The sequence below is a fragment of the Lentinus tigrinus genome (assembly GCF_003813185.1).
Source record: "Lentinus tigrinus ALCF2SS1-7 unplaced genomic scaffold L226scaffold_13, whole genome shotgun sequence".
Lineage (NCBI taxonomy): Eukaryota > Fungi > Basidiomycota > Agaricomycetes > Polyporales > Polyporaceae > Lentinus > Lentinus tigrinus.
In genome coordinates this window covers 596,936-616,210 of record NW_027137922.1, presented here as the reverse complement: position 1 = coordinate 616,210, position 19,275 = coordinate 596,936, and the positions used below count along the sequence as shown (strand labels likewise).

The window sequence follows — 19,275 nt, the reverse complement described above, 5'->3', positions numbered from 1 at the left end:
GCAAAATTGAAAAACCGCTCGGCTAAACGCGCCCATTAATAAGGTTCAAAGCGCGTCTTGTCGCGTCGCGTCTCCGTAGCCACGCAAAACTTGACCACCTACCATCCGCATCCCCTATCTCCGTGGGTTCCTGCTCATCATGCCCGTGACGCGTGGTCGCTCGAGAGCTGCGCATTCCGCGTCGACGACGCCCAGCACGGTTGTCTCGCCTATGTTCAGCGCCGGAGCGTCGACTCGGTCAACTCCTGACACGTCCACCATCGACGACAACGACGACAACGATGACAAGATCCTCAAACAGCTTGTCAATACTCCCAAGGCGAAAACGACTAAGAAGCGTGTGCGACAAGAATCTTCTTCTGAGGAAGTCGAAGAGCCCAAGACCAGGAGGGGAGCCAAGCGACGTGTGGTGAAGCGGACCGCGTACGTCGAGATTGAGACGCAGCAAACCACCAAGGTGTGTGTCCTCCTTTCCCACCACCTACACATCCTCAAGACCATTGCACAGAAGTCTGCCAGTGGTACAGCGTCAGTGAGCACCCGGCGTTCTAGCAGAGTTGCCGCTGCTCAGTCCATCGTTGAGTCCGAGTCCGAGTCCGAGCCAGAGTTGGTTGAGTCCGACGATAGTGGCTCCGAGTTCGACCCTGCAGACGATGCAAATTCGGATCTCGCGGATGACTTGGACGATGATGACGAGGATTTGATGGTCGTTGCTGCGACAACGCAGTCGCTGCTCACTGCACGTGAGGAGCGAGATCGTGCTGCAGGGCTGAGCAGTGCTGGCGCGGGTTCGTCGAAGTCTCGCACTCCTACCAACCAAGCAGCAGCTTTGAGAGCGGCAGCGGCAGAACGCCGCCTTGCGAAGCAGCAGGGTAGAGACATTGACTCGGAAAGCGACATCGAGTTCTTGTCTGATTCACAGGAGTCACAATCGGATGATGAGCCGCTCGCAAAAGGCAAGGGGAAGCAGGCTCGGAAGTCCACGAAGCCTACTGCGAAGAGCAAGACAATGACGCTGCAACAGCTCAAGAAGCTGAGCAAAGAGGAGCGTAAGATGGAATTGCTCCGTCGTCGGGAGGTAAAGCGGGAAGAAGCTGAGATGCGGAAGAAGCTTGGACGGAAGCTCACCCATGTGAGTAACAGAATCGTCCAATGTATGCGGTTGCTCACCATATATGCAGGCTGAGAAGGCGACCATTGCTCTTCGACGGCATCACCCCGAGCTCAAGGACGTGTGGGGTGATCTGGAACGAGACATCAAGGTTGTGGTCCCACAAAAGGCCGAACAACCTTCGAACCTGAAAGTCCAACTCCTGCCGTTCCAACTTGAAAGTTTGTCTTGGTTCAAGGAGCAAGAGCAGGGTCCGTGGAGTGGTGGTATGCTCGCGGTACGTCCATAACATCAAGGCTTCGGAGTGAACACTCATTCATCGCAATTTTCAGGACGAGATGGGGTGAGTGATATTTGCATGAAGGTATGTATCTTGCAAGACCGCTGAGAGAATGTATGTCATGACAGAATGGGCAAGACTATACAAATGATCTCGCTATTGGTATCTGACCATGGGGCAAAGCCCAATCTGGTTGTCGCGTACGTGCACCTCTAGCTTGCTCTACAGTAGTCAGTTATGTTGATTGCGGTCTTAAGGCCGACCGTTGCGATTATGCAATGGCGGAACGAGATAGAACTTCACACGGACAATCTCCTCAAGACCCTAGTATGGCACGGCGGTTCGAGGGAAACCAGTATCCAGGCGTTGAAGAAGTATGATGTGGTAAGTGCTATTGGCATGTTCTTGTTCATTCATTCAATGACTGTATCTTAGGTCTTGACTTCGTATGCAGTCTTAGAGAGTTGTTTCCGCAAGGAGCACAGCGGTTTCAAGCGTAAGGGCCGCATCGTGAAGGAGAAGTCCCCCCTTCATGGAATCAGGTGGAACAGAGTCATCGTAAGCGTCCAATATTCCACGGAAATAGCACCGCTCATAGGCACTATATCGTAGCTCGATGAAGCGCACAACATCAAGGAACGGGCCACCAACACTGCCAAGGCGACGTTCGAGCTGCAGGCCAAGTATCGCTGGTGCCTCTCAGGTACCCCTCTCCAGAACCGTGTCGGCGAGCTCTACAGTCTGGTGCGCTTCCTCGGAGGGGATCCGTTCTCATACTACTTCTGTGAGTGCGCCATAAGCAGCGACTTTCTCGTGCTAATCGTAGCTCAGGTAAGGATTGCGACTGCAAGTCGCTGCACTGGCGTTTCTCCGACAAACGGTCCTGCGATGGTGCGTCCCTACATATACAAAACCTCATCCCGCCGAGACTTATGCATGCTGTCAAGACTGCGGCCATAGTCCGATGAAGCATGTTAGTCATCGGTTCTTCTTGTTCGCAAGCTCGCTACTGATCCTCGGCGACAGACATGCTTCTGGAACAACGAAATTCTTACACCCATCCAGAAGAACGGCATGCTTGGTCCTGGTGCTATCGCATTCAAGAAGCTCAAGATCTTGCTGGACCGAATGATGCTTCGTCGCACGAAGGTCAGTCTATCTTTGCTGCTGCGCTTGGCAGGCAATTGATGTCATTTGTTTCCGATAGATCCAACGTGCCGACGATCTTGGTCTCCCTCCGCGCACGGTGATCATCCGGCGCGACTACTTCAGTCCCGAAGAGAAGGAGCTCTACTTGTCGCTGTTCTCCGATGCGAAGAGGCAGTTCAACACCTACGTGGACTCCGGAACAGTACTGAACAGTGCGTACATATCCATCATTCTATCAGCACCGCTGCTCAAACCCGACTCGTAGACTACTCTAATATCTTCAGTTTGTGAGTTTGTCCATCTTCGGAGTACAGACAATCACGTTGACGCATCGCTCCGCTGGCAGGCTTACTCGCATGCGGCAAATGGCGTGCCATCCCGACTTGGTTTTGCGGAGCAAGAACAACGCTGGTGTGTTCGTCCAGGATGACGTTGGGGAGGGCACTGTCTGTCGTCTCTGCAACGAGTTTGCAGAGGATGCGATCCAAGCCAAGTGCAGGCACATCTTTGATCGCGAGTGCATCAAGCAGTACCTTGAGGCATCGCTGGAGGCTACGGTATACCCCTTCTTCACCCGACCTTCCCCAACATGACACTGATGATTCTCCCTTACAGCCTGCCTGCCCCGTCTGTCACGTTGCTCTGACGATTGACCTGGAGGCTCCCGCAATCGAGCTTGAAAACGAGAACGTGAAGACCCGCCAGGGCATCCTTGGTCGGCTTGACTTGGACAAGTGGCGCTCTTCGTCGAAGATCGAAGCTCTCGTCGAGGAGCTCAGCAACCTTCGAAAGCAGGACGCGACGACGAAGAGCCTCGTATTCAGCCAGTTCGTCAACTTCCTAGACCTCATTGCTTACCGGCTGCAGAAGGCTGGGTTCACTGTACGTATGAGTCACACGCTATGTAGCGAGATCTTGCATGCTCAATTTGGGGTAGATCTGCCGTCTGGAGGGTACTATGAGTCCCCAGGCTCGTGATGCCACGATCAAGTACTTCAGTACGTCCTCGGTCATCTGCCAATGGTGGCTACAGTTACTGACAATATGCACCAGTGAACAACGTCCATGTCACTGTCTTCCTTGTCAGCTTGAAGGCTGGAGGCGTTGCTCTAAATTTGACGGAGGCTTCTCGCGTCTACCTGATGGATAGTTGGTGGAATCCAGCCGTCGAATACCGTCAGTATATTCCGATCCCGCGTTTCTTGCTGCACTGCTCACACGTCACGCTTGCAGAGGCTATGGACCGTATCCATCGTCTCGGTCAACGCCGCCCCGTGCAGGCCATCAAACTTGTCGTTGAAGACAGCATTGAGAGTCGTATCATCCAGCTCCAGGAGAAGAAGGCTGCCATGGTGGATGCGACGCTCTCCACTGACGAATCTGCGATGGGTCGTCTTACTCCTCAGGATGTGAGTTGCTTCCTCTGTCGTGTTCTTCCACAAACGGAATACTGACAAAGTTGTCTCTTCCAGCTCGGTTTCTTGTTCAGGCTTTGAAGTATCGTCTATCCTCTCTTATTGTGCCACCAGTCTGGGCTCTAATTGTTGCCATAAACTTATCACTCTAATCGCAGATAACTCATCCCCTATATGTTGCTCTCCTCGACCTTGTCTTGCTCATGTACACTTTTGCCCTGTTAGAGTTGCTCGTTTTCGCTGTCCTGCTGCCTGATTGCTTTGATTCACAATACACGTGTTGCACTGTAGGTTGGCCTTGGGCTAGATTCATTGCTCCACATACAGGTATGTCGAGTAGGACAGACGGTATACTGAAACCCCTCGGTTTTCTATCATGTCTAACGCGTGTCAGCTACATAGCCATAGCCATTACCATTGACTTTAACGCGCGGCATTCGCCAGTGCCACTTCCAGCTTCTGCATCGCAACCTCCCTATCTTCCGCAACAGTTGTAGCGAACATCCACTCCGTCAGCTTCCCAATAGCGTCGCCCACCTCCTTGAGCTGGTCAGGAGATATGGCCTCCCCACTTGCACTCTGCTCCTCTGTGAGATCCGCACATCCTGCGCTCAAGTTGAAGTGCAGGTTCCGGCCGCTCATGCGGGAGAGCGTGGCCACATTCTGGGAGGCGGGACGTCTGACGGCGTCGTACACCTGCAGGGCGACTGCTGCAGTGTCCTTCGTTACGCCCGGGTGGGCCAGAAAGTGTGCGAGTATGTGCGCGTCCTGTGAATCCATAGGCCATCAGTACTGGCTAATAGGCACGGAACAATTGGGGCATACCTCAAAGCCTACGCCCGCGCCTGCGCCTTGGTGAGGCGTCATTGCATGTGCCTGTGTCCACGGCTACTCTTAGCGTATGCCGATGAATCAGGCTGCAATATCATGCTTACCGCGTCGCCCATGAGCGTCACTAGTCCGTCCGAGTATGTGGGGAGCATAGTCGCGACGTTGACGACCCACTTGAGTATTTTGTCACTGACGTGCTATATAACGCATGCCGGTCAGTCATGGATTGTGATGAGACCTTTCGTCGCACCCGCCTTCATAATCTCTTCAACGTCGGGCTCCCAGCCCGAGTAGCGTCCGACAAGTTCCTCCTTGCTGACCGAAGAAGTCCATGCGCCTTCGTAGACGGAGCCTTCCTTTCCTGGGGCCGTGAACACCATGGCCAAATTGAGCACGCGTCCTTGCGAGATCGGGTATGCAACAAGATGCTGAGTTCGACAGGTTGCATCAGTACTGACTCTACGGAGAGCCAAATCAGTTACATACCCTATTCCTGCCCGCGTACTAGACGAGACATATTGTTAGGTTGCGAGCCATTGAATGATAGACAACAGTGAACGCACGATCATCACTTCGTCTCTGTTGAAAGCGGGATGCTGCGCGGCCTCTTCAGGAAGGATATCCTTACGGATCAGGGTCCGGTATATGACGTTACCGGAGAAGACAGGCAAGATATGCGACTTGAGTACTTTCGCGCTATCTTCATCACCTGCGGCCAGCGCAGCATCCGCTAGCTTCGTATACATTGCGCTCCGCACGGCGGAACGGACGCCATCGGCGCCGACCAGGATGTCGCATCGCGCCGTCGAGCCATCGTGAAAGTGCAGTTCGACGCCTTCTTCCAGGGGCATGTACGAGACGAGGCGTTTGCGTGTGTGAATGGTGTGGGTGGATGCGAGGTGTCGAATCATGGCCTTCTGCAACTCTCCCCTGTGGAACGTGTAGCCGGGTTCTATGAATGAAAATTCGTTAGGCGAGGAGCGATGAATCTGTTAGTATGATATGCCTAAGCTAGAACGTACCACTAGTCTGTATGGTCTTGAGATGGATGCCCTCTGGCTGGTCAGACTTGCGGTAGACGTAGCCTACGGCTGCACGTCGGTAAAAGAAAGGGTGGTCAATGCGGCCGTGTCTGTCCCTATTGATGGAAGGGGGATACGCACACTTCTGCTCCCGACAGCCGGCTAGGTTCAGGAGCTCTTCCTCTAGCCCTATGGCCGACAGAGTCTGCCACGCGCGGCGTTGCACTGTGATTCCTGCACCCACTTCCGACAGCTCGGTTGCTCCTTCATAGATGCTGAAGGTGACATCGGGGCCGAGCTTCCGTAGAGCAATCGCGAACGCCAAGCCGACCATGCCACCTCCCCTGCAGCAACAATGTCAGTATCAAGGAAAACAAGCCAGAGGCAAATGACACGAACACAATCGCCACGTTGAGCTTCGATTCAGGCATCTTGTGCGCCTTTGCCAGTTGCGAGTTAGATGGACTAGCTTCCGCACGTTGTCCGCAGGAGGTATTGCTTGAGATAATCGTTTCGCACCAGATACGCTGTCCTCTTATATGGTCCGTCGATCACCTGTCCAGACCGTGGAAGCGGTAGAACCTGGTATTGACAATCACACCATGTTCCGTACAGTCGGGCCTGGCAACCATGCTGCCTTGTGCGTTCAGAAGTCGTGCCGCTGCCGACGGACTTGCGTAAGTCCTCTATCCCCGTTGGAACTCCCGTAGTCAATGGTCGTAGGTCAGCGATATCGGTATAGGCAAAGCTATCTTCCCATTGTGGGTTCCATGCTGCGGCGATCATGAGCATGGGTCAGCATTGGCATGAAATCCGAGAAAAGAGGACAACAGACGTCGGAAGACCTCACAAACGCGAAGGCAACCCTGGATAATAGTCATCCGCCTGTGGTATTGACGTGTGCAACAGTCCCTGGTCGAAGATCGCTCCGAACATAGGTTTTTGTGGACACGATGTCCGGACTTGAGGGCGACACTAGCGTTCCTGTCGGCGTCCCGAAGACGAGAAGACGGAGGAAATGTGGAGGAGGACCCACTTCAACTGCCAGTGCCACCGTGACGGCCGATGCATGCATGGCCGAAGCGCCCGCGCGGACCCCAACCGGGTCATCCCTACCTCTTGCCCTACCTGGTACCGAAGCATCTAGGTACGTATACAAGTGCATCAAAGTACATGAATTTCATTGATTCCGTATATGCCAACGCGATCCAACGCTGTACAGTGCAATCCATATTCAATGAACGATTGTAACCGACTTGGACGCTGAAGGACTACGGATGTGGTTTCAATTCTCACTTACAGATGACCTGCTGATGAGCATTGGATACACACCGAAATCATTACCTCACAAACTGATGGAAGGTGCCCATCTGGCCACGGAGCCTATGCTGCCGCCAGCGCTTCGGCCAGCCGCGTCATCGCCGCAGCGTTTTCTTCGACGAGGTCTGAGTGGTCTCTCCAGGCTCTGACCTGTTCTGTTTCCTCCCCAACGTTCATCAGCTGCTCTTGAGTCAGTGCCGTTCCCGTCGCACTCAGCTCCGGCGTTAGCCAAGCGAGTTCGGGCCCTTTGAAGTGGTGCAGTTCAGCCGCCCTGACGGAGAGGTCTGCGACCCTCTGAGCGAACGGTCGCCTAATCTCGTCGTACACGCGCAGGGCTACGGCCGCGTTGTCTTTGGTGATGTTCGCATTGCCCAAGAATTGAGCAAGCATCCAAGCATCCTGGGGAGTCCACATTGTGAACTTCACGGTCATGATGACATGGTGCTTCGCACTGACCTCGTAGCATTGCCCGGAGCCTGATCCAAGGTGATGCATCATGGCATGCGCCTGGCTGACATCAGCTTATTTGGGGAGTGTTGGCGTCGCATTTACTCACAGCATCACCCACGAGTGCGACTCGGCCGTCAACGTAAGTCGGCAACCTACCAGTTATGTGTATGGCCCACAGAATGCCTCCGTCGATATACTGTCGATATCAATGAGCACAACGCACCCACAAGGCGGTGTATGTCATTTACCTTGAGAACTTCCTGCACGTCTTGCTCCCAGCCCTTGAAATGCTTTACTATATCTTCTCTGCTGACTGGTGCTGTCCACGGGCCGTCGTACGGTTTGCTCTCCTTCTCGGGGAAGTCGACGCCGCCGCCGACGTTCAGGATACGTCCTGACGAAATTGGATATGTGATGAGATGCTATGCGTAGCGACATCTCCGTAAGCATCATGCGACGGGACGATTAAGGGACGTGTGTTGAGCATCGCTAACCTTGTTCTTTCCACCGTACTGCCACAAACCCAAAGGAGTCAGTATGAAAGTTCTCCACTCCGATCACTCATGTCAACTCACAAGCACAATACCAGGATGATTGAACGCCGAGTGAGCCAAAGTCTCCGCTGGCAATGTATCCTTCCTGATCAAGCACCGATGCACGACGGCCCCAGAGAACAGCGGGGGCATCATCGCTCTCAGCTCGGCTGCCTCTTGGACCTTGCCCGCAGCCTCCGCCCGCTCGGCCAGCTGCGAATACATGACGGCGCGCACCCGAGACCGGACGCCATCGCACCCAAAGAGATAGTCGCACGTCGCCGTGGTGCCGTCCTGGAAGCGCAACTCGATCGGGCCGGTGCCATCCTCGGGCTGTGCGTACGACTCGAGGCGCTTGCTCAGGTGGACCTGCCTGGGTAACAGCTTTTCCATGAACACCTTCTGCAGCTCGGCCCTGTGGAACGCGTAGTTGCGTTCTGAGGCCGACATAGTGGTGATCAGCGATCCGTCCACCTCGTTCGCCGAAGTGCAGAACCCAGACATACCCATGTTCATCCGATGAACTTCGACACCCTCCGCCTGGTCAGACTTCCGGTGTACTATGGGATAGGCTGCGCCGACTGTTAGAGAAGTGCGTACAGGCCTTGCATGATGTAGCAACTCACTGCTCTCTTCCCAGTGTTCGGTTATCTTTAAGAGGGCTTCCTCCATCCCCAGTTCTTGCATGATCGTCCAAGTCCGCTGCTGAATGCCCACCCCGGCCCCAATCTCCGACAGCTGAGACGCGGCGTCATATATCTCAAAGTCGACGTCGGGGGCGTACTTCTGAAGCGCAATGCCGAACGCAAGACCGCTCAGCCCAGCACCGCTGTCGTCGAGGATATCAGTATACTATACGCAAGAATGGAGGAGACGGTGCTAACACAATCACGACCTTGAACTTGGGCATTGTCTGAAGCAACAGAGGTCTGATAACAGAAGACGCGTGCGTGAGTACAGGCGGGTCAGCGAGATACCCACAGAACAGGAGTCTATTATACCCGTGAGCAGTCCCAGACTAACTTTGGTCACCTGTGCAGAATCGGTGGTCAGTAGGCTCGGGAGCGACGGCAGGCTTCCAAATTCATGATGGGGCTGCTTCGACTTCTATATCATGGCTAGCTGCGGCCGAGGGCTCTCAGCCTTTAGGAACTGCTCCCATCATCGAGCGCTGGTGAGTGCGTCGGCGTCGGTTCGCGAACCACAATACTAACTATGTCAACAGGAACCTGTGGGAAGCTCATGTAGTTCGCCGGCCGCCGCACATGTATCGAGGACCTGATGATATGGCACTCTGTCAGCACATGAGTGTGAGGGCAATGATGCTCAATGACCACTGACCGTGCGCTTCAAAGCCCAATCATGAGAATCACTGCGGAGCTTGCGCGTGCAAACCTTCCAAAGTGACCAGCGCCGAGGTACTATTCCACTCATGCAAGCCCTTAAGAGCAGCCTTGTCGCATTAGCATCCATTGCAAAAACTATATCACAGCATCTTCGACAACGAGACGAGATGAGATTACTAAAGCAAGCTCCTGGAGGTGTCCGCGAGTAGTATCCTATTAGTCCGCAAACTTGAGGTGTACTCTACAGTACCACTAGGCATCCCGGGCCTTGAGGCCGAGAGACTGCGAAATAAAGCCGTACTTGTCGGCATATTCTTGGATTCTGTGTCAATGATTAGCATTGCGGCCCACTTGAGGCGATGCGAGTCATAAGGGTCACACATACCGCTTCTCGGTCGACTTGCCTGCGCCGTGACCCGCCTTCTTGTCGATACGGATCAACAGAGGGTGCGGGTTGTTGGGCTGTAAGTGTTGCAGCGTCGCAGCATGCTTGAACGAGTGCAAAGGCACTACACGGTCATCATCTACCAGAAGTGAGGGTCGGGTCAATCCGCTGGCACACAAAAATGGACAGTGATGGCATACGGTCTGCGGTCGTGAGCATCAACGGGGGAAGGACCTTGTCCGTCGGTATGTTGTGCAGGGGCGAGATGGGGTAGATGAAGTCGAAGTCGTGCGGGTCATGCGGGTCGCCATAGTCAGAAGTCCATGCGCGGCCTGGGTATCACGCCGTCAGTCTTCGGAGTTTTGCATTCACTCATCGACCTAGACTTACCTATCGTGAAGTCCGCAAACTACAGGCACATATAAGCGATGAGTGTCAATGAGGCCATAACACGGTAAGTGGCTGGAGGAGAATCACCTTGAGAAGATCAAGGACGCCCACGTCGGCGACTGCGGCACCCAGAAGGCCCTCAGGGGCACGGTTCACGCACGCGGCAACGAGCAAACCTACCCATATCAAGAAGCATCAATAACCCGTATGCAATCAGTTGAAAAAGTCGCACCTCCGTTCGAGCCGCCGTTGATAGCGACCTTGCCGGGTGCGGCATACTTGTTGTCGACGAGGAATTGCCTTAAGCATGCATGCGTGAGTACGACCGGGACCAGATCGGAGGTAAAAATGACGTACGAGGCTGCGATGAAGTCGTCGAAGCAGTTAACCTTCGGAACGTGGGCACGCGAGACAGGTCAGCCACACCACCTAAGTAGGGAGCGGGGTTAGTCACGGACCTTACGCTCGCGCGTGCCGGCGAGATGCCACTCCTCGCCGAACTCGCCTCCTCCACGAATGTTCGCGACCGCGAGGATTGCGCCGTACTTCTGCATCCAGGTCAAGATTGCTGGGCTGAAGAAGGGGTTAATGGAGATGGTGAAGCCACCGTAGCCTGGTTTCGCATGAGGGGGTTAAGATGCAGTATAGAGCATGCCGTAGGCAACTGACCGTATTGTAGAGCGGGTGCTGTGCCGTCCAATTGAGTATCCTTATGGCGCACGATGAACATCGGCACACGAGTACCGTCCTTGCTCGTGTACCAGACCTGTCACCCCTGGTTATCAATGGCCCGGGCTCGTGATAGTAATATTGCTCACCTGCTCCGCCGAGAAGTCGTCAGGGTTGAGACCGCTCACGAAGGTCGTCCGGTAGATGCTCCACCGCTTATCCTCCTCCTTGACGTCGAAGTCGTACTTGGCAACAATACCGGGGTTGGTGAATCCCGTCAACGACGAGAAGAACCATGACTGAGTTCTCCGACCATTGGCGGATGCCGCGCCAACGAAGTCAGGAGCGACACGCTGCAGCTGCTTTCCGGTGGACAGCTGGTAGACATAAATCTCGTCTTTCACCTACGTAACGGGTCAACTGACGTCCGGAAGGGGAACGGGGATGGGCACTGAGGTACTCACATTCCTCTTGTAGATGACTACGGCGTAGTCGCCGTTGACAGCAAGGACGTCTTGCAGATGAGCGTCCTTGTCCTCAGGAATGAGGTCCTTGAACACGCGTTTCTCAAGCGGATCAGCAATGTCGACGGTCACGAGCTTGTACTGGGGCGCTTCCTTGTTTGTCAAGAAGTAGAACTTGGTACCGTCATTGGCAATGCTGCACGAAGGCGTCAGTTACTGGTACATCCAGCCGCGCGTATGGGTTGCGATCCGATCTTGGTCGGAGACTTACTACTCGTAGTTGGCCTGGAACTCGTCGATAACCTTGTTCCACCGCATGTTTTGCCCAATTGAGTCTTCATGAAGATCAGCGATCCAGAGGAGTGTTTTCTGCACCGCAAAGGCTTGAACGGATTCAGAGGACGGCAAGAAGTAGTAGGCATACCCTAGAGGTATCCCGACGAATGGAAAGGAGGAGGTACCGGCCGTCAACTTCGGTAATCTCGGTGCCCCACATCCACTCGGGGTTGGACTCGTCCTTGTACACCAAAATATCCTCCGCTAGTGCAGTACCCTCTCAGTTGGAATCACAGTGACATTGCGATGACTGGCTTACATTGTTGCGTGCCTAAGCGGTGGTAGTAGAGCATCGCATTCTTGTCGCTCTGCGTCTCTGTTCCCGCGAGGTCATCGGAGGCCGACCCATGCGACTCACGCTCAGGAAAACGCTACGAGATCCATGCGGTACCCACATACACGAAAGTGAGTACTGGGACCTGGGAACGTGCTGACGTACTGTGTCACCCACCTGGTAGAAGAATCCCTTCGAGTCGTGCGTCCACGAGATGCCGGAAAACTTGACGTAGCGGATCTCCTCGGGAAGCCGTTTGTCATCGTGAGAGACAGGAGAGCCGTCCACGGACGCTAAAGGCGCGGATGTAGGACGAACATAGATCGTGAAGAAGTCGCTTCCCTGAAATGGAGACACCAAGTCAGCATGGTGTCGCCGCCGGAACGAACCCTTCGAACTGAAACTCACTGAGCGAGAAATGCCGTAAGCAAAGTGTTCTCCCGAACGTGCGAACGCTGTCGCCACGAGTGCGGCGGTGCCGTCAGAAGAGAGCAAGTTGGGCTGTGGACGTTCAGTATGAGGCGATCACGTGACCTATGTCGAGGAACGCACGTCGAAGAAGACCTCGCCGCCCGGGCCGCTCTGTTGAGAGAAGTCCGGTAGCGTGCTATCCTTTGAGCGGTAGAGGACTGAAAGCGTGTCGGTGGAGATGTAAGAGCCCGGCAATACGATCAATATGCGCGCGCAATGTGCTCACCGGACTGCGCTTGCAATCCGCTGTTGTAGTACCAGTACCAGCGGCCGTCGTCTTTGAATGACGGCGCGGAGAACTGGGCACGATGGGCTACCGGTTAGGACGTGTAGACGCGTCAAAGTGGCGACGTACTTTGGCATAGTCCATGTTCTTGCGTATCTGATCTTCAAGGTCTTGGCGTTCCGGGTTCTTGTCCAAGTACTCGCGCGTGAAGCGTTCCTGCGCGGTGGTCCATTGCTCGGTTTCGTCGGAGTTGTTCTCGAGCCATTGGTAGGGATCGAGGACGCGGACTTGGCCGTTCTTCTCGCTCTTGTAGACGTCGACGTGGTCGGAGCGGCGGGCGGAGGGGTAGCGGTTAGGAGACCAGGACGTCTGTGCAGGCATGGCGAGTCGGGAGGAGGTCGAGACCAGGCGGAACGCGAGCGGTGTCGCGCGTTTTATAATGGCGGGTGGAGCTCGGAGAGATGTTACCACGCATGAGAAGAGGGAGGACATGTGCTTTATAGATGTATATCGATGACTGGCCAGACAAGGGAACCCGATCGCTGCCCAGGAACATGTCAGCGGACGCACACCGAAAACGCCTGGCAATTACATGTTTATCAAGCACGGAAGAGAAGGGGGCAATTCGCCATCGATGGCCGCCGTGATGTGGTTTAGAACAGCCTCGCGCGAGGCAGGGAACGAGGACCCGGGAGGAGGGATGGATGAGGCTGTCGTTTCGCCGCAGTGGGGAGGCGTTTTCGCCGTCGTCAGCGAGTATACAGGCGTCTATCTTATCTCTCTATAGACGCCAGAGATACGCGCGCCCGCGTCACAATTTGGGGCCAGTCAGTCGACTCCGCCAACGCCGCCGCCGTCTTGCCCTTGCCCGTCGTCGTGCCCGCCATCGTTCTTCCGCTTCCTTCGTCTGCCAACAGCAGCAAGCGGGCTGCATGACCCAACCATTCCAATCCCAGCCGAGCTTCTTCCCCACCTCCGCTCTCGTATGTGCGCCTCGTCTATGACTAACCATTACCCCTCCCGCTGACCTCACTCTCCTCCCCAGGATCATGCCTTCGCGGGCCTCGGCGCAGGCGTCGTCGCCGTGCTCTGCATGCACCCGCTTGACCTCCTCAAGGTCAAGTTCCAAGTAGCGACCGAGAAGCCGCAGGGTGGAGTGGGACGAGCGATATGGAACTCCCTCAAGGAAATCCAAGCCCGCGACGGATGGAAAGGTCTCTACCGCGGCGTGAGCGCGAACATCGCGGGGAACGCGTCGAGTTGGGGCTTCTACTTCCTCTTGTGCGTACACCAGCCTCATGATAGCATGCTGCACTTGCTCACCCCGCTCCTCATCCGCACATCCCCGCCCTTCATCGTGCTCTGCGTCATCTTACGTCTTCCCCCGGGGCAGCTACCACATGCTCAAGCAACGCGCGTCCGGCGGCGACCCAAACCACAAGCTGTCTCCAGGAGCATACCTCCTGTGTTCCGCTCAAGCGAGTTCGCATGTCTCCCATCACCCCTGCGAGGAGGTTGATTGACACATCTGTACCCCGCCAGGTGCGGTTACGGCAATAATGACGAATCCCATATGGGTCGTGAAGGTCCGCATGTTCACCACGCAGGCGAAGGACCCGGCAGCGTATCGCAGTCTCTGGCGTGAGTGCGGAGAGTACTATCGCGCGTCCCAGCGAGCTGACAAGTGGCCGTCATGCCATGACACAGATGGTCTGACGTCGATTTACCGCACGGAGGGCATGTCCGGGCTGTACCGAGGCACTTCACTAGCGCTCTTCGGGGTCAGTAATGGCGCGATACAATTCATGGTGTACGAAGAGATGAAAAGATGGGGCTTTGAGCGGAAGAAGAGACAGTTCGCCAAGGAAAGCAGGGCGTACACTCCGCAAGATGACAAACTGGTGAATCGACACTGTCCCTGATATCCTCTTCTGACCGCATGTACTGACCGCTTGTCTTTCCTAGTCAAACACAGCGTATACACTCATGTCTGGGGCCAGCAAACTATTTGCACTAGCTTCGACATACCCATACCAGGTCGTGCGCTCTCGAATACAGGTTCGTAATCGTGACTCCTTCCGCCGCCGCATGCCAAGTGACACGCCCTCCTCAACAGAACAACGCTACCTCACACCTCTATCCTACCATACCCGCTTGCATAAAGAAGACGTGGGCAGAGGAAGGCGTCCGCGGCTTCTATCGTGGACTCGGGACCAACCTCGTCCGCGTTTTGCCAGGAACATGTGTCACGTTCGTCGTGTACGAAAACCTCGCATGGCTGCTACGCACCAGTGCTGCGAAACGCGAGCGGAGGAAACGAGAAGCTGCTGGCCTTCCCGAACGGGAGGGCGCGGTTTGATCTCACCCTACTTACAACCCGACTTGACGGGCTGAGCCGTCGTGCTGACGTTTGGAACTAGATCACGTTTACTGATAGCATAGATATTCGTACTGTAGTCCTTCGCATACCAGGGCATAGCCTGCGTGTAATACTGCCGCGCTCGACCACGGAGTATAATTGCAACACCAACCACCTGTGACAAGAAACATGTGCTGGGCACGCGCTCCCGTGTAGGCGCAAGTGTACAACTCGGGATCGCCGCCTACCATATCCTGTCCAGATACTTCCCGCACTCGAGGCATATCTTTCGGACGCGTGCCTTCCTGTGGCTACATTGCTGATATGGCCGGAACATGTACTCACTGGTAGGGCTCGGGTAGAGACAGAGTTTGTATGATTGTCTGGTCCCATAGGACACGAGGGAGACTGGGCGTCACCATGACGGCAGGTCTTGCAATCGATCTGCGCTGCAGGGAGCTTCTAGCGTGCTATGTGTACGACACTGTACCGCGCCATGTGGCCCAAGGGTGGTCTCCTACAAGGAACCACAGTTCTGACTGTATGTGTCTTGGCCCATCGATACGCGCCTCTCGCAAATACGTCGGCCTCGAGTCAGGCAGACCATCCCAATCAGCACCGCTCATACGCAGATCTCGCTACCAGTCTTCAAATGGCTAGTACGCGAGCCTCGAGGGAAGGCTGTGGAGCCCAGCCAGATATCGACAGGAGGATCTGGCTCAGCTCTGGGGCTTCGGAGACGAGCGCGACGGGATGTCGGTCTTGAGGACACGGTTCGTCTTGGACTTGGGCACGGGGGCTACCAGATGGAGTACGTGAGCACGACTGTGCCCGAGGAAGATGACGGTATCCTCTTGTTCGTACTCACCGTTGGTGTTTTCTGTGATGTAGAACCGCCTGAGGATCATGATCGCCTCGTCTCTGAGGTATCCGCTGTGGGCGCGGTATCCGGGATGCTTTGGGTGCGGCAAGCTGCGATGTGATGCGTGAGTACATACATACAGTGTGGTGTGGTACGCGGGGACACTGACGCGCTGTTAACCCCGAGCACGCTGCCGCACCCGCCGAAACGGTCGTTATCGCACCCATAGTAGACCTCCTTGATGCCCATCTGTCGGAGTGCAGACGCACACATGATGCACGGCTCGACAGTGACGTAGAGGATCGTGTTCGAAAGCGGGTACTCTGTGATCTCTGGCGTGAGCTCTTTGTCGGCGAGGATCTCGTCGATCGCCTCGAGTTCTGCGTGGCGCGTCGCCTGCGATAAAGTGGGACCGATCAGTCTGGTAGCCTTCGACGCTCAAGGCAGAGGAGATACTCACGTTCCGAAGTTGGTTCGTCCGGTTGCGTGCTCTGGCGATGATTTTATCGTCTCGGACAAAGACACAGCCTACGGGAACTTCCTGTGCAGCCAGAGCTTCCTCTGCCTATCTTGCTTGGATGTCAGTGACATATGGGAGACGCATGTGTGCACCCACCATACCCATGGCCGCCTGCATCCACTTGAGATGCACATCCTGTGAATCTTGGCTGGCCATGTCGAAACCGCGACCCAACGGTACCACCGCCAAACGGTCTGAGATACCTGCACGAGTTCGATTCAGTATTGTCAGTTTGCCATATATGAAATCAGATCCCCCACCGATCTCACAGTATCGCGTCGATGGCAGGCTAGAGTTGACGTTGAGTACGGAACATACCAAGTTGGTGCGGACCGCGGTAAAATGAAGAGATCAGTAATTCAAGCAGCAGGATTGGAGGGACGGAATCAGCTGTTTTGATGTGGGTAAGCGCCCGGTGATCAGTCCGGTTACTTTGGACTTGCGCTCCGAGCCCCACATTCAGCCACTTGGCACGGTTTCCCCGCAGGCGAGGGCCCGATCCCGGGGCTTGACCGGAAACCGTCGACCACAAAAGCCGGTGGACTCGCTTACAGCTCTGCTCCAACCGTCCCACTACTATTGCCACGTAAACATGGCCGGGAAGACATACACAGTCGAGGAGGTTGCTCTGGTGCGTGTTCTGTGCAAAACGAAACATAATGCGAGTTAGTAACACAAAGCGGACATCGTGCAACAGCACAACAAGCCAGGAGACCTGGTAAGCCCCGCGCCATGGTCCGGATGTTTAGAACATACTGACGGTTTACCCTGCAGTGGATCATCGTCGACGCCAAGGTCTATGACATCTCGCGGTTCGTGAACCTGCATCCCGGAGGTGCAGGGGTGCTGCTTACGAAGAACATCGGTAAGCCCTGCTCTTTCCCCGCACATGCACCCGGGGCCCTCATAAGCCTATCAGCCGGCAAGGACGCGACGGAAGCCTTCTTTGGTCTCCACCGACACGAAGTGCTCCTCCGCCCCCAGTACGCGCGTCTGCAAATCGGCACAGTTGCTGGACAGAAGGAGTTCGTGAAGCCCCTTGCCCCGGGCGAGGCTTCCGCAGTGCCGTATGCCGAGCCTGCGTGGCTCTTGCCTGGGTTCCACAGCCCGTACTACAATGACAACCATAGGAGGTTCCAGAAGGAGGTGCGCAAGTTCTTCGAGGAGGTCGTTTACCCGGATGCGGTTAGGTGCGAGGAGAACGGGAAGCGGATAACGCAAGAAGTCGTGGACAAGCTATGGTGCGCCTCTTCCTCATCATTGCTACACGGATTCCAAGAACGTCCTCCAGTGAGCTCAACATCCCCGCAATGCGTATTGGCCCTGGCAAGCACCTGAAGGGACGTAAGCTCATGGGTGGCATCGTTACTCCGGAAGAGTTCGACCACTTCCACGAGGTGTGTCAATGTTCGTGTTGACCTGTCCAAAACCGCATACTCACATTAAGCAGCTCATCATCAACTTCGAGATTGGCCGTCTGGGAACCCGTGGCTATGTTGACGGTCTCCTCGCAGGAGAAGTCATTGGTCTTCCGCCGGTGCTTAACTTCGGGTCCCCTGAGCTGCAAGCGAAAGTGGTGCCCGAAGTCCTTGATGGCAAGAAGTTCATCTGCTTGGCCATTAGCGAGGCCTTCGCCGGCAGTGACGTCGGCGGACTGCAGACATGGGCAGAGCTGGACGGTGATGAGTGGGTAATCACCGGTACCAAGAAGTGGGTATTGCACTTCTATGGGGATCTACTGCCGTTGACACATACCCCGCCTATGCAGATGGATCACGAACGGCACATTTGCGGACTACTTCACTGTCGCGTGTAGGACAGACGTGCGTACTCGACATCCACAAACCGCTCGTTATCTGACTCCCGCTGCAGAAAGGCTATGTGGTGGTCCTCGTCCCCCGACAAGACGCGGTCTCCACCAAGGCAATCAAGACCGCGTACTCGTCCACCGCCGGAACGGCCTACGTCACGTTCGACGGCGCGCGTGCGCCAGTGGCCAATACGTTGGGCAAGGTCGGCCAGGGCATGCAAGTCGTACTCAGCAACTTCAACCACGAGCGCTGGATGATCGTCTGCACGAGTCTCGCCGCGCAGAGGCGGATCGTCGAGGAGTGCCTGAAATGGACATCGCAGCGCATTGCGTTCGGCAAGCCGCTGAACACGCAGGCTGTCGTGCGGTCACGCTTGGCAACGATGATCGCGCGCGTCGAGTCTGCGCAGAACTGGCTGGAGTTCGTCACGCACCAGATGAACAACGTGAGCGTATGCGAGTTTATTACTGCGAATGGAGACTAACTTGCGTTGATTAGATGTCATATAACGAGCAGTCGGACAAGATCGCTGGTACCATTGGCCTCTTGAAGCAATACGTCACTCGCACAGGTCGGGAGACGGCGGAGGACGCGACACTCCTATTTGGCGGCCGTGGCATCACCGCGTCTGGCATGGGCAAGCTGGTCGAAAACGTACGTATCATGTTTAAGCTGAGTGTGCCGTAGACTGACAGGCTTAACTCTACGACTCCAGTATCATCGCACATCGCCGTACGACGCCATCCTCGGGGGTTCCGAAGACGTACTTGGGGACCTTGGCGTCCGGCAGGCAATCAAGAAGCTGCCCAAGAATGCCCGTCTGTGAAAGACACTGAGCATATCTCAGTGGCGCATCATCTGGCCTGAGGACTCTGGAGGACCGGCCGTTGACTCATCTACACCAAAGCTGTCGATCTTAGCAACTGTATGTATAATAGCAAATGCCTGCCAAGACCGCAGCGCTCTAGTCGAGCTCTAGATTGGAATTCTTGTCCAGGTCTGTGCTCTGTCTTGATGAGAGCGTTGATGTCGGAGCACTGCGCGAACAATT

At 55.4% G+C, this 19,275-nt stretch overlaps 7 protein-coding genes across 7 annotated transcripts; 3 read left to right on the top strand and 4 right to left on the bottom strand.

The window, feature by feature from the left end:
- Positions 1–79: 79 nt before the first annotated feature.
- Positions 80–4,397, top strand: L226DRAFT_509025 (uncharacterized protein). The gene is made up of 19 exons (XM_067678200.1): positions 80–457; positions 509–1,132; positions 1,182–1,388; positions 1,444–1,454; positions 1,520–1,591; positions 1,649–1,775; positions 1,827–1,949; positions 2,004–2,175; positions 2,223–2,282; positions 2,339–2,364; positions 2,418–2,540; positions 2,599–2,752; positions 2,806–2,827; positions 2,887–3,097; positions 3,156–3,422; positions 3,478–3,538; positions 3,594–3,716; positions 3,774–3,949; positions 4,013–4,397. Exons 1-19 carry the CDS (start codon positions 140–142, stop codon positions 4,034–4,036), a joined length of 2,901 nt encoding a protein of 966 aa, XP_067535170.1. The 5' UTR covers positions 80–139; the 3' UTR covers positions 4,037–4,397.
- On the bottom strand, positions 4,295–6,431 carry L226DRAFT_78534 (FAD/NAD(P)-binding domain-containing protein). The gene is made up of 9 exons (XM_067687243.1): positions 6,208–6,431; positions 5,950–6,152; positions 5,809–5,877; positions 5,350–5,738; positions 5,273–5,290; positions 5,041–5,214; positions 4,891–4,983; positions 4,781–4,831; positions 4,295–4,723 (listed from the first exon to the last, which is right to left on the bottom strand). The coding sequence occupies exons 1-9, from the start codon at positions 6,237–6,239 to the stop codon at positions 4,379–4,381; spliced, it is 1,374 nt and encodes a 457-aa protein (XP_067535169.1). The 5' UTR covers positions 6,240–6,431; the 3' UTR covers positions 4,295–4,378.
- A 598-nt stretch (positions 6,432–7,029) lies between these two features.
- On the bottom strand, positions 7,030–9,061 carry L226DRAFT_613421 (FAD/NAD(P)-binding domain-containing protein). The gene is made up of 9 exons (XM_067686509.1): positions 8,996–9,061; positions 8,738–8,940; positions 8,618–8,683; positions 8,154–8,548; positions 8,073–8,090; positions 7,827–8,000; positions 7,685–7,774; positions 7,585–7,635; positions 7,030–7,527 (listed from the first exon to the last, which is right to left on the bottom strand). Exons 1-9 carry the CDS (start codon positions 9,019–9,021, stop codon positions 7,192–7,194), a joined length of 1,359 nt encoding a protein of 452 aa, XP_067535168.1. The 5' UTR covers positions 9,022–9,061; the 3' UTR covers positions 7,030–7,191.
- A 648-nt stretch (positions 9,062–9,709) lies between these two features.
- Positions 9,710–13,053, bottom strand: L226DRAFT_463840 (uncharacterized protein; the record flags this gene model as incomplete). The annotated part of the gene is made up of 19 exons (XM_067675818.1): positions 9,710–9,779; positions 9,843–9,981; positions 10,043–10,174; positions 10,233–10,251; positions 10,320–10,408; positions 10,465–10,532; positions 10,590–10,621; positions 10,691–10,845; positions 10,902–10,998; positions 11,051–11,305; positions 11,366–11,561; positions 11,637–11,734; positions 11,790–11,905; positions 11,961–12,072; positions 12,153–12,317; positions 12,384–12,476; positions 12,528–12,604; positions 12,673–12,745; positions 12,802–13,053. The coding sequence occupies 19 exons, from the start codon at positions 13,051–13,053 to the stop codon at positions 9,710–9,712; spliced, it is 2,238 nt and encodes a 745-aa protein (XP_067535167.1).
- Positions 13,054–13,604: 551 nt separating this feature from the next.
- L226DRAFT_545991 (mitochondrial FAD carrier protein) lies at positions 13,605–15,031 on the top strand (the record flags this gene model as incomplete). Its single annotated transcript, XM_067682385.1, has 7 exons — positions 13,605–13,655; positions 13,718–13,953; positions 14,066–14,154; positions 14,215–14,313; positions 14,380–14,573; positions 14,638–14,730; positions 14,789–15,031. 7 exons carry the CDS (start codon positions 13,605–13,607, stop codon positions 15,029–15,031), a joined length of 1,005 nt encoding a protein of 334 aa, XP_067535166.1.
- A 556-nt stretch (positions 15,032–15,587) lies between these two features.
- On the bottom strand, positions 15,588–16,748 carry L226DRAFT_78424 (tRNA specific adenosine deaminase). Its single transcript, XM_067687242.1, has 6 exons — positions 16,674–16,748; positions 16,510–16,616; positions 16,354–16,458; positions 16,063–16,289; positions 15,900–16,003; positions 15,588–15,830 (listed from the first exon to the last, which is right to left on the bottom strand). Exons 2-6 carry the CDS (start codon positions 16,567–16,569, stop codon positions 15,751–15,753), a joined length of 576 nt encoding a protein of 191 aa, XP_067535165.1. The 5' UTR covers positions 16,570–16,616; positions 16,674–16,748; the 3' UTR covers positions 15,588–15,750.
- Positions 16,749–17,005: 257 nt separating this feature from the next.
- L226DRAFT_571466 (acyl-CoA dehydrogenase NM domain-like protein) lies at positions 17,006–19,050 on the top strand (the record flags this gene model as incomplete). Its single annotated transcript, XM_067684561.1, has 10 exons — positions 17,006–17,044; positions 17,111–17,131; positions 17,188–17,278; positions 17,333–17,654; positions 17,705–17,810; positions 17,864–18,123; positions 18,182–18,236; positions 18,286–18,669; positions 18,723–18,878; positions 18,940–19,050. 10 exons carry the CDS (start codon positions 17,006–17,008, stop codon positions 19,048–19,050), a joined length of 1,545 nt encoding a protein of 514 aa, XP_067535164.1.
- Positions 19,051–19,275: the final 225 nt, after the last annotated feature.

Coding starts and splice junctions, on each gene's coding strand:
- L226DRAFT_78534 (XM_067687243.1), bottom strand. CDS start 6,239: ATGCCTGAATCGAAGCTCAACGTGGCGATTGT. Junction 5,739..5,808: donor CAAGACCATACAGACTAGTG/GTACGTTCTAGC, acceptor TTTCATTCATAG/AACCCGGCTACACGTTCCAC. Junction 4,832..4,890: donor TGACGCTCATGGGCGACGCG/GTAAGCATGATA, acceptor CCGTGGACACAG/GCACATGCAATGACGCCTCA.
- L226DRAFT_613421 (XM_067686509.1), bottom strand. CDS start 9,021: ATGCCCAAGTTCAAGGTCGTGATTGT. Junction 8,549..8,617: donor AGTTCATCGGATGAACATGG/GTATGTCTGGGT, acceptor TGTCGGCCTCAG/AACGCAACTACGCGTTCCAC. Junction 7,775..7,826: donor ACGTGCAGGAAGTTCTCAAG/GTAAATGACATA, acceptor TGATATCGACAG/TATATCGACGGAGGCATTCT.
- L226DRAFT_509025 (XM_067678200.1), top strand. CDS start 140: ATGCCCGTGACGCGTGGTCGCTCGAGAGCTGCGCATTCCGCGTCGACG. Junction 1,776..1,826: donor CGTTGAAGAAGTATGATGTG/GTAAGTGCTATT, acceptor ACTGTATCTTAG/GTCTTGACTTCGTATGCAGT. Junction 2,828..2,886: donor TACTCTAATATCTTCAGTTT/GTGAGTTTGTCC, acceptor CTCCGCTGGCAG/GCTTACTCGCATGCGGCAAA.
- L226DRAFT_78424 (XM_067687242.1), bottom strand. CDS start 16,569: ATGGCCAGCCAAGATTCACAGGATGTGCATCTCAAGTGGATGCAGGCG. Junction 16,290..16,353: donor GGACGAACCAACTTCGGAAC/GTGAGTATCTCC, acceptor ACTTTATCGCAG/GCGACGCGCCACGCAGAACT. Junction 15,831..15,899: donor CATCACAGAAAACACCAACG/GTGAGTACGAAC, acceptor TCCATCTGGTAG/CCCCCGTGCCCAAGTCCAAG.